Below are 19,350 nucleotides of genomic sequence, written 5' to 3'. Positions count from 1 at the left end.
TTATAAATATAGAATTCTGAAAAGTACTCTACTACTGTCTAACAAATTCATTTATTAATAAGGCAAAACACAATAAGTATAAAATCTGATATATACCGTTAATAAAACCATATGATTGTTGTTTGATTTTATTTCAATACCATTCTAACTACCTATATTTTTAAGTTAACATAACGTTAGTCAAAAACAATGAACTGTACAAGTTCGCAACAAATTCTCACAACTTGTCCATATATCAAAAAAAAATTGGTTTATAATCATTTAAGAAGCCTACTACTATAAGCAACTAGCAATCCGGTTCTACTAAAACAAAGTTATTCGATTAATCACAAACTCAATTCAAATACAAACTCACAATTTATAAAGTTAATCATGTTTCATTCAAAATAAACTAAAAAGACTAAGAGAATAATACTAAAACTTGTTTTGACAATATATTTAATATAAGATTAGAAATATATTCGTTATATAACATTAATTAAAGCAACAATATATGTATATGTATCTATAATAATATACATACAAACTACTTCAAGAACTAACACTCAATAACATTTTTTACATCGACTTTAACTAAATCTAATCTCTCTTAATTTTACCAATCAACAAAATATTAATAAATTTAAAATACTAGATCGCTAAACATTATAACAAAAGTATTATGAGTAAGATTGTTTTCAGAAAAATAACTTCACAACATCAAATATAAGTATATATATATATTATATATATATATATATATATATATATATATATATATATATATATGCGGCCGTTTTCAGCGATTTCATCTTTCAAACGGTCCAATAACGCTGTTGATGGTCCTTCCTTTTTCAAGGTAGTCAATAAAAATTATTCCATGCGCTTCTCAAAATACAGACGCCATAACCTTGCGAGCCGACTGTTGCGTTTTCCCACGCTTTGGAGCGGGTTCATCGTGTGCAATCCACTCGGATGACTGCCGATTGGACTTCGGAGTAAAATGATGGAGCCATATTTCATCCATTCTCACATATCGATGCAAAAAGTCGGGATTATTACTCTTGATCATCTTCCAACACTGCTCCGAATCATCAACTCGTCGTTGTTTTTGGTCAAAAGGGAGCTCGCGCGGGATCCTCTTTGCACAGAGCTTTCTCATACCCAAATATTTGTAAATGACATGATGTACATGTTTAGTATCTTTAGAATGTCTTCTATTTTATTCAGTTTCAATTTACGGTAATTTAAAATCATTTTGTGGATTTTTTAAATGTTTTCATCGCTAACAACCTCATTTGGGCGTCCAATGCATCCGCCGTCTTCGGTGCTCATTTCATAACGTCTAAACTTAGCATACTAATCCTTGATGATTGATTTTTTTGGGACAGAGTCCGGAAACTCAGCATCAAGCCAAGTTTTTATTATCAACACGCGAAATTCCTTTTTATCCATTTCTTTCACAATATCAAAAGTTGCTTTACTCAAAATACTATAATTCACAAAATAATGATCCGACAGCTGTAAAATTTTTACACGCATCTTTTGTAGATTAGGGCTAGCTAAAAAATATATGGATTCAATTCTAGTAGCGCCATCTATATGTCATACCAAGGACTTTTCAATTGACACAATAGAAATTATATTAATTAAAGTAATGTATTTATAATCATTAAATCATCAACAAAAAAATAATTTTTTTAGTGATATAACTTTGAAATTAAATAGTGAAAACATATCTGGCAAACATCCTCAGATAATTGTCGTTATAAATTCATCAATTTATTTGTTAATATAATCAGTTAACTAAAATACAAGATAAATTATTAGTACACGTTATATTTGACCAATAGTACACTCTTTTTGAAAATAATGTGTTTGAGAATAAGTAATTTCTTTTTTCTTGTTTTTTAATGCGAATTTATTTTTGATGGATGAATTTTCCAATAAGTACTTTTGACAAATCCTTTTTGAATCCATTTTTATATTACTAAGATAATTTCGCACCACAAATTGTAGTCGCACGAGACAAGGTTCGGGCTATAGGATCAATACTTCCCAATTAATCTCTTTCAATTTTTTAAAGTTTTTGGATATGTGTAGTTAAGCATTATTGTGATTGAACACAACACCTTTGCCATTAAATACGAATAAGAAAAAATAATAGTTTATATCCCAGAACTTATAGAAAATTAAATGTTCTAACACTCACTTATTAAGCACTTCTAAAACAAGTAAATATATTCTGAAGGGCTTCTTATAGATTTAGATTTACTATAAAGAAATAATCAATTTTTTAAAATAAACGACAATCACAACATAACAATAAAATTGCATTGGAAGGTTATACGGGAAATACGTTGAAAAAATTCCTTTAATTTTGATACTGACCTAAATGATTTGTTATACAGAACGTATTTCTAATGAAACAACAAGTAGGAGACGAAAATTCTGTTAAGATGTCTGTTTTAATGATTTTTTAAATACTTTGAATGTTTAAATTCCACTTAACAAATCAACCAATGAGTATTGGTTTCCCTAAAGGAAAGCTAGAATAGCACGGACAAAATCAGCGCTTGGTTAAGCATTAAACAGAAATATTTAGTTAGAGTACGTATCCCTTATTATTAAAAGGTTGTCTCCGTTCTCTTAAGAAATGTTCATAATGATACAACAAACCTTAAAAAATCGTCTGTATTTGTAATAATCGAAATATACCGTGAAAAGTTCTTGCATTCCACTCGCAGCTGTTAAGATTATTAAGGTTTACGCATCTATTCTGTAATGGAGAAAAAACGTTTTTTTCATAACTTTACGACCTTTACGAGCATCTTGCTGAATAATTATTTAATGGTTAGTTTTACGTAGAAACAATCATTTGCAAAGAATAAACAATTAGTTTTTGTATTACAAAACAAAATAATTTATCGTTATTTCGCAATTAACACAGCTTCTTGCCGTTTTAAGCTTTATGCTAATTAAGAAACAAAAGTGCTGTATAAAACTTGATGAAATTAGCTTCGAATATATAATCATCATATTGTCCTTAATTTTAAATTGAATGAAAAAGTTCCTAAACAAACTCAAATTATATATACTCAAAAAAATATAATTTTCAATCAAATTCAGCATAAGATTATTGGTTGGTCTTCAGTGTAATTTTCAAAGTTGTTATAAAATATACAGTGATAGAAGGGAAGATATTGCCATCTGATCTGACCAACAGCCTTTGTCCACTTGTTGGAAATTTTATATCAGAGTGTCATGATATGGTGCATTGTACATAACAATAACAGATAGTTGCTCCAAGTTCTTTTCAAAACACTGTCTAGAAGTACCATTGGCCCTTTCCTGGTTTATATTTACACTGTAGCGACCTTGAGGCACGTCGAATTTTACATCGTGGTATAACGGTCTACAAAATACCCAGAAAGATAATCCCAGATGTTGAACACGGGCGGAGTGCCAGCGGCGCCAACTAGAACCGGATAACGAATAGCTGGTGGCAACCCCGAGACGTTTATCTGGGGTGTGATTGAAGGGTATTTCGATTTATTCAGTGCTCAACCCTCGTTTGGTTTAGACGTGCCACCATCGACTGCCCAAGCCTCGTCTCCAGGTAACACCGCTGCCATCCGTTTTATTATTTGTATTTTTCACATTTTTTTATATCGTCAATAAATAACAGTCACATAATGTAAACACCACTGTTTCATTTCGTTTTACCTCCATTCACCGAGCGACATCATTTACCCTAAAACACTAATTAAAACCTATCTGTATGAAGTGTATGAAGGGATACTCTATATTCATCAGAGATAGCTGTAGAGCTGTATATTTCTGTTAATACTACCCAGACTAAATTATACACAGAAATGTAACCAAATATGTCAAAAAAATAAAGAAATCTATCATCTTTTTACATCCGATACTGTAGCACACTTAAGTTCCTATTCTATGTTTTGTGGTTATATCTGACATAAATGACGCGAACTATTTATAAATCCTTCAACATTAATTCTCGATCCTACTTTAATTTCTCAATTTTATACGAAACATTAAACGATTAACAGTAACAAGACTTAGTTCTATATTATGCCGTTTGAGTGTACATACATATATATAAAAAGTTATATTTTACTGGTACGAACTGTAGACGTTTTAAAAGCAATAAATTCCCAGATAAAAAGGTGCATTAAGTTTAAACGGTTTTTACGGAGATCAATACATAAATAACTATATAAAATAGTATTTGTGCATGTTAGAAGTCACCATAAAAAATGTTAGCCAAGGCTAGCGTAATCGTTATTTACTATAATTGCGAGTTAAAATACCATTAGGAAGTGACGATTGAGAATAGGTTATGATATGTTTACCTTGGCGATTGTATCCCATGCATTTTATATTAATTTCACGCATTCATCATCGGCCGGCCAATTTTATCGATTTTTACAGTTAGATTTTGACTCAGCGTTTAAATAAATTCTAATTGACTTTGTGTAAAATATTCTGTGTGTTAATTCTCGAAAAACTCGTTAATTTTTCAAGACAACTACTGTCAAATAAACAACAATATATTATCAGTTAGAATAAATGTCACCAGTATGTCCTATCATTGTATCCAGGAGTGTGCAACTCCAAGGGTAAGTAGTGGGGCAAAGTGTTGCTTAGTTCAATCATTGGCGGCGCTGACTATGTGAATTTTATTGGTTAGTTTAACACACTTATGTAGAAACATGTAAGAAAAATACTTTGCTTTGATTGGTCTGCCATTTCGCTTAATTATTTTGTGACGTCACATTTATTGGACTATAGTATTTAAATGAAAACCAAATTAAATTTTTAAAATTAATTTATTAAAATAAAATCCTATACAAATATACATAAGTGTAAATAGTATAAATATATATACAAAAAGCAAAAAAAAAACAATTATGAACTCTATTTTAGGCAAAATTAAAATATCTATAATTCTTCTATAACGCCGTCCCATATTTGTTTAGTACCATCAATTTTATGGGATCTATTAGAGCTCTAACTTATCTTGATATACTGAAGGTAAACTTTAAATCCTTCCCTGTTGATATTTCATTAACTTCATTAAAACAAAAATACAATCAAACCTCATAATAACTTTTAAAATTTGGTCTTGAAAATCATTATGGATTGTACAGTTGAAACACTAAAAACTTATGTGTTTCTTAAAGATATTTAGATTTTAGAGTATTTAATCTGTGGAACTACTTAATATAGAATGTAAACAAGTATTCCATGTTGTCTCTTTTTCAGAAGTTTTGTTAAATAGCCTGAAATAAGACTAAAATACAATATTAGACCCTTGTTTTCCTCACAGCAAAGTTCTCTGGAAATGAAAATATAGACTCAACTGGTGATTTAACAACCTCAAGTGGCACTAGATCTCTCGTTAAAAAATAATATAAATTATCTAACATGTCAATCTTCTTCACAATGTTCTCCGTAAGAATGATATGAAAAAATTGAAGTGATGAGCCCTTTTAAAAATTTCTCGAACATACTAGGGGAAGGATGCTATTTCTACCTCCATGACCTCTAATAGATCCAACAAAATTCTTTAAGCAATCTTGGTTAAGATTTGTTAAACAAATGTAGTTATTTGTAAATTTAGACACTAATAAGTGTAATTAATAATAAGTAATATATAATATATATTAATAAGTAATAAATCCCCTAAAAGTAGCAATTAAATTTTTAATTGATGGCACCGTAACAAATATTTTCTTAACAAGGCAATCAAATTTAAATATACAATAGCTCTACTATAAAATTATTGAAGACTGATTGTTCTAAAAAGTTAAAGTATTACAATAATTTTAGGGTTATTTTACAATTAAAAGTAGTATTTATTACTACTAATTATCCAGTTATCTTAATTATTACCTTCCTGTAAGACTTCTTTATGTAGAGACATCACACTGACAGAATATGAACAACTTGGTAAATTACTTGAATTTTATAACCACTAATATCTTTTTTTAAGTTTTGATTTTCTGTAAACAAACAATATATAAACAGACATGTAGTAGATAGATAATTTTATATGTACCTGATAAAAACAATGATGGATATGCATTTACCCTAATATCTGTTGAAGGAAGGGTAATTCTAAATTTTTCACTAAAATGTCCGTGACAGACACCATGGCGTTGATATATTTGCATTGTGGTTTATCCAGGTAAGTTACTATTATTTACTTGATTAACCCATTTTTGGAAAGGAGCAAGATCATTCTTTGGGAAACGATGTCTAATTTCCGTAGTAGATTTTTACCCCGGTACACTACATCTTTTACTACACTGACGCATTGTCATCAATTTTTATATTATCACTCCATAATAATTAATGTAAAACATAAAATATGCACAACGTTAAACGAAGATTTCTTGATCTAGACGAAAACCAAAACCTTCAAACAACAAACTTAAAAATGAAGGCCCATAGAAAATGCTGCTTCACACAGTTTGATCGACTAATCACGTTTCATGTTAGTGGCGGCACCAGGAATTTACACTAGCCAATCACAATTTGCGATCGCAGCGCTACGGTTGATTGAACTAAACAAAACATTTCACCAAGGTCGCCTATACCGTGAAATTTTTATTTTTTCGATGATTGTATCTTATTATATCTTATCTAACAGCTAATAATAATTTTCTAATCGTACATTGTTATTGACTTAAATATTATTAAAAAATCACTTGTCCAAAATATACTTCAAAATACAATATTTGAATATATTCAATATAGTAATTACAAGTTACCTATTTGATTACAAAACCTCCTCTTCCTTTTTATAGGTATTGTATTGTATTGGACACTATCCATATTATAGTAGCCATTCAACATTTTTCATGTCTACTCTTTGCAATCTTTTTTTTATCCACAAGAACAAGTAATACGTAATTATTATTTTTCTTATTACATTGCCTTTGTTCAGAATATTGTACACAATTAATAATTTTTAAAAAAATCCCCAATATATCGAAAATGTCTTGAGGTAACTTCGCACATAAACAAATTAAAATAGGTTCCCATGACAGCATCACAAAAATGCATAATATACAATGTTTGGTTCTTCAGTATCAGCCTGTAGTTGAAGGCGCAGATTTGCCTGTTACAAAAGCATATGCAGAGAAATATGCGTTATGAGTTTTGATATTCCAACCTCTCAATTTATTCCCTTAAAAAATACGATACTTGGCCTTAGTTCTAATTATTTTTGATGATTCTAATATGGTCTTTGCAACTGCTGCTGTCAATATTTAACGTTATATTTTGCTTGTCGATGGGTTAAAGGAAATTATCTGTGAACATATTTTAATTTCAACACATATTATGTATTTCAATTCAATTATTGACGTAGAAGTTAATGAAAGACTTACTATTAAAATTAGAATTAGGAATTGCATTTTGGTTAAGCAATAATATTCCACATTTGGATCCGTAATGATCTAGTCGGTCTAAAATGCCAACTATAAAATTTCTTGTTCGAAAACTTCATGTAAGAGATCATAACAGGTTTCATTAAAATAATCACTATTTATTTTTAAAAACTGTTTCTACACTAGAGCAATATCCTTTGGAAAACAATTAATTTTGTTCAAACCTTCACATTCTGGAAACAACATTCTCATTATGATTTTGCATTTAAACAGATAATATTTCCCTTAAATTGTACAGAAATAACGCCATAACAACAAATGTATTTGAAATTATATGCAATAACTGAAGAAAACAAAGAAATCTATAACCCCCAGCCCTCTAGTGATTCAGGTGCGCAAAAAATGGTTATGTGTGTACCCATTTAAGTTCCCTTCCTGTATTTCTATGCTATGTTCAAGTTTTGATGGAAAACTTATTAATTAATCAACCGGACTTCAAACCGTGTTGCTTCAAACGAGCCCGCGGAACGCACAAGAAAGGAAATTGTTCGGTCGCTTGTTTGTTCGTTTTCTCGGTCATCGTCAGTCGGTCGCGTAAAGCCGCCAATTAAACCGAATTAACGTGCGAAGTTTGAAACCCCAAAAGTGGCCCGTTCCTATCCCAATCGCGCGCCATTTCGCCACCGACCCGCTCGAACGCAAATAATTAGATTATCGATATTGCATTTATCTGCTCTTCGTCGAAGACCAATAATTTCATTTTATGTAATCCGCTAACTGGGCTAATTTAAGAATGGTCTCGGACGGTGGCCACGTTGATTGGGGTGCCGATACAGGCCATGGTAAAACCAGTCAAGACAAGACCGGTAGTTAGGCCGGCGATTCGTGCGATTGATGCCCGATGCGTTTTGTTGACGGTGTCCTTGCACACGTTCAATTGATGTTAACTGAGGTCATGATTTCCGTACATGGACGGCTCACAAAACATATCGGTGCATTCTCGGTACTACTGTTGTTTATAACAGTCGGCTCTTTCGTATATTTCAAAGAAAATGTATTCATATACACTTAATATACACATAAAATTATTCAATAGAACATGCTATTTTGATCTTTTGTCTTTTTACCATTTTTTTGGATAAAAATTCTGCCTCTGTAGTACTTCTGAAATTTCAGAGAAAAAAACTGTACTAAAGGATTTCATCTGGCCTCTCTGAAGTCAACTTTACACCATTAAAAGGATTACTAACATTTCTTTAATTATTGTATAAGGCGAAAATGTTACATTTTTATATATAACATTTGATATATAGTTTAAATCCTACATTGGTTGAAAAGTTCACAATCTAATTAATTTTTGTTGTCGTTAGTAGTTCAACAATATGCCCAATGCACAATAAGCATGTGTGAATGATCCCGTGTTTAAAATATCTTATTCTAATTCTTACTCTAAAGTATATTTCTTCTCAGTAATAAGATCTGATGGTAGTAAACGTTTTAATATACGCCATAAAGTAATATATAATACATTCAATTAAACTGTGTACTCACGTCATCTGAATTGATGACGTGAAAACGTCGCAATATTGCCGCATCCACTCTGACTTTTAGTACGTTTTGCCTTTTACATATAACAAAATTCTAATCTAACAAAACAATTGAAAAGTGCCCGGCCTGTCACATAGATGGCGCTACTAGAATTATATCCATATGTTTTTAGTTGGCCCTAATACTCAAAAGATGCGTGTATTAATTTGACAGCTGTAGTTTATGAATTATAGCATTTTGAGTGAAGCAACTTTTGTTATAGTGAAAAAATAGTTAAAAAGAAATTTGGCGTGTTGATAAAATATTGCTTTTGAAGGGAAAAATGCAGTTGAAGCAAACACTTGGCTTGATGCCGAGTTTCCGGACACTGCCCCAGGAAAATCAACCATTAAGGATTGGTATGCTAAGTTTATACCTGGTGAAATGAGCACCGAAAACGGCGAACGTAGTGGACGCCCAAAAGAAGTTGTTACCGACGAACACTTCTAAAAAATCCACAAAATGAATATGAATGACCGTAAATTGAAATTGAATGAAATAGCCGACACTCTAAAGATGTCAACGCAACGTTTACATCATATCATTCATAAATATTAGGGTATGAGAAAGCTCTGGGCGTAGTGGGTGCCGCGCGAGCTCACTTTTGACTAAAAACAACAACGAGTTGATGATTCGAAGCAGTGTTTGAAGATGATCAAGCGTAATAAACCCGAGATTTCGCGTCGATATGTGACAATGGATGAAACAGGGCTCCATCATTTCACTCCGAAGTCCAATCGACAGTCATCTGAGTAGACTGCACACAATGAACCCGCTCCAAAGCGTGGGAAAACGCAACAGTCGACTGGCAAGGTTATGGCGTCTGTATTTTGAGATGCGCATGGAATAATTTTCATTGACTACCTTGAAAAAGGAAGGACCATCAAAAGCGACTATTACATAGCCTTATTGGACCGTTTGAAGGACGAAATCGCCGAAAAACGGCCACATTTGTAGCAATAGAAGGTGCTGCTTCACCAAGACAATATACCGTGTCACAAGTAAGTGAAAACGATGGCAGAAATACATGAATTGGGCTTCGAATTACTTCCTCATCCATCGTGTTCTCCAGATCTGGCCCCCAGCGACTATTTCCTGTTCTCAGATCTCAAAAAAATGCTCGCTGGGAAGAAATTTTCGTCGAATAAAGCCCATTTTGAAGCAAAAAAATGAACGGAATTATGTTGAATAAAAAAATAATTTTGCCAAAAAATGTGTTTTACTATGGTACTAAAAGTCCCCGGTTTTCAATTGACCTGTTATTATCGATGGATTTAAAACTACAATTAATTATACGATTATAATAGTTTGTAGGTTAGGGTGGTGTTTTATTATATATACTTGAACTCGACATAACCTATGAAATAGAATTCTAGGTACGTTTTCTATACAGTGGTATCCCCTGAAGGCTCAATCTACCTAATTAACAATTGTATATTCAAGTAACTTATTCTACTTTTATTAGAGAGTATATTTACGTTTTAGTTAGACCTTCTTTCCTTCGATGCAGAGCTTCCTTGTAAAATTATTTTGATATCACTGTATTTATCCTTAGTTTGTTCTTTTACTACATGTATACATCATTCTTAATAAAACTAGACTTAATTACTGCATTTTCACTAATGCATCTTCCATATCTGTAAGGCAGTTAGAATTATTTCTCCCCTCACACATTTTAACAAAATGCTCATATATATTCTAAACAATTACACACATATATATACACATCTTTCATACTCTACAATATGATTTCCTAGAGTTATCGGTTAATAATTATATACTCACTTTTAATTGTTTCCACTCTCATCGCCCTGTCTTGAAAATTGTCAGCATTGAATAATAATCCCATATTCAGAAAGTTTCATTCGAGTGAATAACTAAGGTGTTAATTTCCAATCTATCTAACATTTGTTCCCAATTCTATCATTTGTCAATTTCTTCTTCAATGTATCTGATGAAGTTCATCCAAACCGAAGGTGTTATTAAGAATTCATGTTTTCAGCATGAAGCATCATATATATGCGCTAAATTATTAATAAATGTTATGACTAATAAAACCTAATCAATTATCACTACAACGTTTACCATTTTCCATAAACTTTTATTGTCTTAACACTATTTTTATTATAATTTTGCCTTGATCCTAGTGTCTTATCCTGAAATATTCATATCTCATCTAAATACACAAAATTAAAATAGTAAGTCCTTCTTGATTTTATTATATGTTCTTAAAAATTTATCATTAGACCTCTTCGTGATTTATCTTTAAACCATTTAAATTCTATATTACCCAACAGTGTTTTACAGAAAGAAGAGTTGTCTTGTTGAACGATAATACAAAGCGACACTGAGGGTCTATTAGATATCAGACCAACCCTTCTCACTCGCTGACCATTCAGGTAGTTTTAGAAATAGATGGCCGGATGGACACGGCCGTATTACATAACACCTCCCTCCAAAAGAAACGGCCATAGTGATGTACGTGCTCGTTATTCCATTTGGACAGTTTGCAGTTTTTATAAAAATTGTTTTTGCGTATCGATTATACCTTCGTCCGCTAGTTTGCGTTACGACTAAGAAAATGAGCTACTGCAACCCGCATTTGGTGGCCATTCACACTGAACTGCAACAACAGCTTATGTTCAAACTCCAGTAAACTATGTTTATTCACAGCAATTTCAGACCGTCCTTGGTGCCCTTACACCTTGAAGAGTGATGCATGTACTGGGAATCCAGTGACTAGGGATGTCTTTAAAATCTTGAATGTTTCTTACTCAGAATAGTGATCTTTGAACACCTTCAATCCACCTTTTATTACCTTACAGCTTCAGATGCGATACTTTTGACCGAATTCCACTTAAAAAAGTAAAGTAACAAATATAAAACCATTTAACACTAAATTTTTCAAGAACGTTATTATTTTCTAACAGTTATCAATTTATGGACGCCTATGGTTTTCGCCAATTAAAATAAACATTTCAGATTATACATTACGATATTTTCTGAAGTATGTTATTAAAATCCATCAAATAGACGTAAAACCCATCGAATAGGTTGTTGTTAATCAATAACATAAATAACATGGTATGGAATTTTAAAGATTAGAGAAAAACATATTTGTGACTGAGAGAGATATTTAACAAATTATTGTTGTTTATGTTTTAAATAATAATCACGGCTTTGAATATAGAAATAGGTTTTTATAAATTGAGTATATTCACTGGGATTCGATTACATTCAACGCTTGTCTTTGAATCTGATACTTACACTTGATCAAAATAACCTCACAAAATGAAAGTGTAATAATAAATCTGACTTACTATTATTTTGTTGTCCTGCGTGTTGTCCAGTAACTGTGTCGCTCCCACTTTGCTGTGATTTAGTAATTTTATTTCATGCTTTAAGGCAAAATCTTGCATGACTTTGTACATCAATTTATTACAAGGTCGTCAAGCAGTTCTTAGTTTGTTAGAGGTGCTCTAACATTTCAATACCACTTTTGTAGAACGATTTATATTTTGTCTCAGAATAGGGTGGTCACCAATTGCTGCCGACACAGATGACGATCGCTTCGATTCCGATGTCAAGTGAGGAATCCATATTTCATCCATTGTCATACATCGACGCAAAAATTCCTGTTTGTCACATTTAAACGTGACCAACCACTGGCCAGAATCATCAACACGTTCTTGTTTTTGGGCAACAGTGAGCAAACGCGTTCTTTCGATATCTTCACGATGTTAAATGATTCATGCAACTTCACTTTTCGTTCATTTTAAAGATTTTGTAGATTTTTTTTGATTATTTCTGGTGTTACCATCTCATTTGGACATCCACTGCGTTCTGCATCATCGGTATATCTACGGCCATGCTTGACGCTAGCTAACCAACATTTTATTGTTGTTTCTGATGGAGAGGAGCCATTATCACTCTTCTCAAGCCAGTGCTTCGCTTGAACGGTATTTTTCGCGTCAAGAAGCAGTGTAAAATTAAAACACGAAATTATATTGATCCATTGCTTTAAAAATAACAAAAGTAATCTCACTCTTAGCACGATAACTCACAGACTAGTCAGCAGAATATCATGAAATTTTAACAGCCTTCTTCTAAAGATTAGTATTAACTAATAAAATGCAGAATGCAATAAAATTAGCGCCATCTATGTGTCAGGTCCGGGACTTTTCAGTCCATGTGTTATAGTTAAACCCTAACCTGTTTATAACATTTGACTAATTGATGTTTTTCTCTTCAATTTTAGAGTCCCCGTCAGTCAGACTCAGATTCAACGGACAGCGGTGGACGTAGCGGTGACGAGGGCGACGGACAGTCTCCCGCGTCGCCCACCCCGCCACCACTGACCCCCGGCCAACTACACCCGGGTGCCCCGCATCCCAACATGACCACCGTCGACATGGCCTTGGCGGTGGCGGCACTCAAAAGTGCCGGTGCTGGATTCGGACCCTCGTCGGGTGCTCCACATTTGTCGCTTTACGCCTCAAACATGGCCACACAAAACTGGTTAGTTTCAAATAAATAGGATTTACAAAAAAGTGATGACTGTGTATTAATTCGCATCAGGTATACCAGATGTACTGGAAAGTCAACAGATATCGCTAGGCTTAAGTATGCAATGTTATGTTTTAATACATATTATTTTGTTCTTTTGTTTGTAAAAATCTTTCATGCAAAATACCTGAAAACGTGCATTTGCGGCACGCATTACTGTTCTTATTTAATCTAAACAAAAGTGCCGCTGAGAGTCATCGTTTGCTAGTAGACACTTACGGTGAATGCCCCAATCTTAAAAACATGTTAGGCATGGTTTCGAAAATTAAAAATGATGATTTCGAACACAAAAAGCCTTATGGTCGACCGAGATCGTTTGCAGATGCAGCAAACGAAAAATCCGAATGATGAGAAGATGCGTGCCACATCAATTGAATAACAGACAAATGGAAAATCGCAAAATCGTCTGTATAGGTATGATGAGAAGTTATTTCTGCATCGAATAGTGACGGGTGATGAACAGTCGATTTATTCTGAAAACACAAGCTCCTGGCAAAACCGACCGATCGACTCCAAAGTCGAATAATTGTGGTCGCAAGACAATGATCTGTGTTTGATGGGACCAGAGTGGTAGCGTGGTATATTACGAACTATTGTGACCTAGAAAAACAGTTAATAGTGACAACAAATGAATAATTTGGTCCATGTGTTGATAGAAAAACTTCCAGAATGGGACCGAAAACATTGTAAAGTGATTTTACAGTACTATAACGCGCCTCATGAAGCTAAACCGGTCAAGAAAACGTTGAAAGCACTTGAATGGAATATATTATCACACTCGCTGTACTCTCCAGGCCTTGCTCCACGCGACCTCTTCCAGCATCTTTTCGCATCAATGGGACACAGGATTTCAGAGAACCAGTTTTTTTGGAATGGTATCCATAAATAACCCAAAAGATGCGCAAGATGTATAGAATAAAATGGCCAATTCTTTGAATAAATATATGTTTCCATTTTCCTGAAAATCATGTAGTTTTTCTCCGAAAAAAACGGCAATGATTTACCCGCACACCTGGTAACTCTCACCAACTTTATGTTGAAGCCTCACTGAGCGGCTTTACTTTTTAGTTTCGTCGAAATGTGAACAAAAATATTTTTCAGTACGTTGAAAATATCTGAATTTGTAACAGCTGAAGGTCATCCATTGCTGTATGAGGTTTATGGCAACCATGCTTCATCGATTTCAACACGTGTGGTTTTAACGCTCTGAATGTAGGGATACCGAATACATAGAGCGTTCTTGGCAGCCAGGACTCGATGATTATCCATCTAAAACACAAGAAGCATGTGGAGAATTGTTGAGAGTATCATCGCTTAAAAAATGTGGGAACAAAAGGTATTGAAAGGCGTTTGGCTACGTATGAAATGCTGTTCCAACGTCAAAATTGGAAAGGATTTTTGCATTGTACTATTACTAGTGATGAAAAGTCGATCCATTGTGATAATCCAAAGAGAAGAAAATAATGGGAAGCACCTGGTCATGCATCAACATCAACGGCTGAAGGCAAAAGCTGAAAGTCCGTGGCTAATGCTAATGTTAAAATCTAAAGCTAAATACTCAGTATATGATGAGATCAGCTCGATGTTATATACTATGAATTGTTAGAACCTTTGAAACCATCAATGTGGATCACTATATTCTATAATTGATGTGCTTAAGCCATTCACTAAAACAAGAAACTTTGAAATGATACTACCGCACTGGCCAAAAAGTATGATCCAAAAATGTATAAAAAATCGATCGATTTTATTTCAAGATTCAATATTGTGGAGAAGTTCGACATGTTTCTTTCTTCAACAACGTTCTTTGGAGATGGAATCCGTAAATTGCCTGAAATATAGGAAAAAGTAGCAGCTATCGATGAAAAAAAAAATACAATGTGAGGACTTTTGACAATAAGGCTTCAAATTCAAAAATATCCTTTAAAATTAAATTTTAAGTCCTTACTTTCAGTTATTTCTCCTATGTTAAACATAGGAATTCTTTTTAATCAAATTCATGAAAACCGTTAGTATATTCAATCTACGAAGAAAGATGCATCCTTTGACTCCATCTATGAGTGACTGCAAATTTTAATAATAGATAATTAGGAGTAACCCTTGCTACACACTTAAGTTTTCACACAAGAGATGAAGAAAATAATATAAACACCTATTATGTACGCAATATTTATTTATTAATAAGGTATTAAGTCACCATTCTTGTACCAAAACATCCGTCAGTTACTTTAATGATGTTGGAAGTAAAAATGTATTTACACTCTCTGCTCTAAGACTTCGCATAAAGCTTCAATTATGTTGGGGTCTGGTGATTGTACCGAGAAGATGTTTAATGGTATTTTGGTAATCGACAAACCAAGACTGAAACATTTTGGTTGTATATAACATATATACAGTATTTCTAACATATACATGTGCATTATCATCTTCGAATATGGCAGTATTTGTCAGCAATATGGTTGTCATAGTAATAAATCCATCATCAAAAATATCAAGATATTCATTCACAGTAATTAGGCCACTGATGTGAACGAACGGACCAGATGAATACCACGATATTGATAACGGAACCGCCTCATGCTTGACTGTAATAATGAGACAGTCCAGATCATAGGTTTCTTTTGCGGTTCTCCATACACAATCCCAGCGGATTGTAGGAAATAATGTAAACGATTATTCGTCGAACCATTTTTTATGATCGTTGCGCCGCTTCTTTTACAGCTTAGCGTTTACTTCCGCTATAAAGGGTTTCGCAATCGCAGCCAAATAAAGTATAATCTCGTTATGGTCTGTGTTTAAACCCATAAAAAAACCAAAAACATAAAAATAGAAGTTAATAAACAAATATTTTATTGAGTTATCTTTTTTCTGTATAGGTATATTGCCAATGTAGCTCGTCAGTTCCAAGCAACACCTACATCAGCTGACGTCGTGGCTGACAAGAGTTGCGGTAGCGGAGAACAGCCATTAGACCTTAGCAAGGGATCTAGCAATGCAGCGAACAGCTCGCCGGAAGCCAAAATGAACATTGGCAACAACGTTCGAATTCCGACGTTGGATCCAAAGCAAATATTCAAGTAAGTCGCATTTATTAATTTCTAAACATAAAAGAATTATAGAAATACTATATTATCACAAATAAAACTCGGTTTTACAATTGAGAATAATAATTACATTATTATAAATAGTGTTGCCAAATGAAATCCAAAATAAATACTGTACCATATTCACCAAATTTAATACCCAATGACTATATCTCTGAAGCTGACACTTTAAGTGGTCACACAACAATCACTATAAAATTCCAATCATCTTTAGTGGTCCTTAATATATAACATTTTATAAAATAGTTGAAATTGTTCGCATTGCATACCTCTCGATTAAACATTATCGGTTATTTAGTTTCTTCATTTTATTAGCTCATCTCATGGTTGAATTTGCTAATTTCACAATGGATGAATATATAGGACGAAGAATTCGCCAAATACTACATTGTAAATGAATTTCTTGTGCCAAGTCAGTGAAAATACTGCATAAAGTTTACGATGAATCGGATTTATCACAAACAGTAAAAGGTGATTCAGTTTGCAAGGCTGACCAAAGTGAGGACCAATGCATATAGTCAAAACTAAAATAAAAATCCATAAAAACGACAATCGCACGCTTTCTATATGAAATAAGTTGCTCCATAAACTTAGTGGAGGGTGAAAATCTTGTCTACATAACTGTGATTAGCCAAAAACTCTACAAACATCATTGAGCAACCACCGTTTTATTCTTACCAATACTCTTTCAATACAAAAGAAGATTTCGCAATTATTTGTTGACATAGGTATTATTATTGCACATTACATGCATCTAGATATTGTCATTTTTTATGATCTATCGAATATTTATATCTTTTGGTCAAATAACATAAATATATTTTTCCAGTAATTTGACCACACAAAATTATGAATTATTTAGATTTTCCAACCAATTTGGTTTTAATTATGTTCTAGGAAACCTTGACAAGATTTTTTCAGCATTTATACTGCGTTTCCGCTTAATGATTCTGTTATCAAACGCTTTTGGTTTAAAACAACTTGAAAACCATTATCTTATTTAATCCAAAATATAGTGTAAAAACATCGATAGAGATATATTGGTTTTACAATTTTTTAATTATTATTATACTTTAAAAATATGCCTGAACTTTTTAAGAAATGCGGAAACATTGCGACTTTTTGACGCCACAAATTTAGATGACGTATGTACAAAATAACTTTGAATAGACTATATGTAATTGTAGGTCATCTAAGTGATTACTTCTTCGAAGTAGAGTCGACATATGCGAGTGTTTATTTATACAGAGACAACAGTAAAAGGACTCCAGCGTGCGTGTTAATTGACTAGAACTGCTCATGCGTACTTGTTCTAAATTAGCTTGACAGATTCTACAGCCACGCTCTGTTGTTTGCAAGAATTGTAGTTAGGAAGTAATTTTTATACTAATTTTATTCTTACAAAATTTTGTTAAGGTAATTATTTATTATTCAATAGACAAAATTTCGAAATAGCGCTGCGAAAATAAGTGTATAAGATATTAGTAAAATGTGTTTTGGTTAAATTGTAGTCCAGGTTAGACAAAAGGTATGTTCATGGCATGTTATAAAGAACATTCAAAGCAAAAGGAAAATAAAAAATCTGAAACTTAGAGCGTGAATAAAAGAAGAAATGAGAATAATTATTAATGAAACAGACGAAACCAAATTGCAACCAATGCAGCTGGTGGATGTGTACAAATGAGAGCTACCAGAGCTGACGAAGTTAAATTTTAAAATTATTTGTGCACGTATGTGCTACTACTGTATAAACAACTACTTTATGTTTATATTATTTTTGCAGGCATTACTTATAAGGACGGAATAAAAATGCGGGCTTATTGCTTCCGAAAAAGCGCTGGAATCAATACAAATATGGTAATATGGTCCTGAAACAATCCTTAAATACAAATATCCTAAAAGGGAAGTCTAGAGTAACATTTGAAAAACTATAAGATTCATTAGATGATCCTATTGAATTGATAATAACTATTAAAATTCAATAATTATCAGACCAAATAAAAAAACTCACAAAAGATAAATTATCATAATCCATATAGTTTCACAGAATTCGGGCAAATTTGAAGTAAGATGTCAGGATAAAGAATTAAAAATATGTTAAGTATACTATGTCAAAATAAATATTTTATATTTTTAAAAATATATTTTAAAGTCTCATTTTACCAACTAGGAGTTTATCTGGACTGGACCTACACTTTAACGTGGCCTTCAAACCTCGGTCTTCAGCACTAACCCTACCGACTGGCGAGTGACCAACTTTAGAAATCATCCCAGAAGACATCCGGTCTTACCCAGCCTGGTTACTGGCCTGACTGGGATCATTTTCCTTGTCGGATTTTACACTCTTGCCTAGGACAATCACAAATTTTAAACAATCGCAAACCCCGCCTTTATCACTGCGCCAACAATCCAGCTAAATATTTTATTAATTTTTTTAATTATTTTTGACTGTTTTGTTGCATTTATTGTATTAAAATTTATTATACGGATATTTGTTATATTTCAATTGTTTTAAACTATTTATCTACACCGAAGAGTTATATAAACTGAAAGACATAATAAACCACTAAGTTTCAAATCGTAGGTTATCAATTTTTTTTAATACTTTCTATTAACTACATCTTTTATTTATACTATCCTAAAAATGCATGACATCTTATTTAAATATCTACTATTTGTTAATCTTTTGATTT

The 19,350-nt window shown here is 32.7% G+C and overlaps 1 protein-coding gene and 1 long non-coding RNA gene across 12 annotated transcripts in view; both read left to right on the top strand.

The window, feature by feature from the left end:
• Positions 1 to 19,350, top strand: part of Eip93F (Ecdysone-induced protein 93F) — a 414,251-nt gene that overhangs the window by 299,604 nt on the left and 95,297 nt on the right. For all 11 annotated transcript variants that reach the window (XM_076394732.1, XM_076394729.1, XM_076394723.1 and 8 more), the window contains 2 exons: positions 13,246 to 13,505; positions 16,430 to 16,630. In XM_076394732.1, the coding sequence (XP_076250847.1) occupies positions 13,246 to 13,505; positions 16,430 to 16,630 (461 nt within the window). The remainder of the gene's footprint in view (positions 1 to 13,245; positions 13,506 to 16,429; positions 16,631 to 19,350) is intronic.
• LOC143190469 (uncharacterized) lies at positions 18,259 to 18,950 on the top strand. The gene is made up of 3 exons (XR_013004246.1): positions 18,259 to 18,387; positions 18,441 to 18,514; positions 18,828 to 18,950. It is a non-coding gene; the product is annotated as an uncharacterized LOC143190469 (long non-coding RNA).

This window comes from Rhynchophorus ferrugineus, unplaced genomic scaffold (genome assembly GCF_030347505.1).
Source record: "Rhynchophorus ferrugineus isolate W39M unplaced genomic scaffold, kcgeb_rfMv2 rfM2, whole genome shotgun sequence".
In the NCBI taxonomy this organism is placed as follows: domain Eukaryota; kingdom Metazoa; phylum Arthropoda; class Insecta; order Coleoptera; family Curculionidae; genus Rhynchophorus; species Rhynchophorus ferrugineus.
This window is presented reverse-complemented; position numbering and strand designations above follow the sequence as displayed.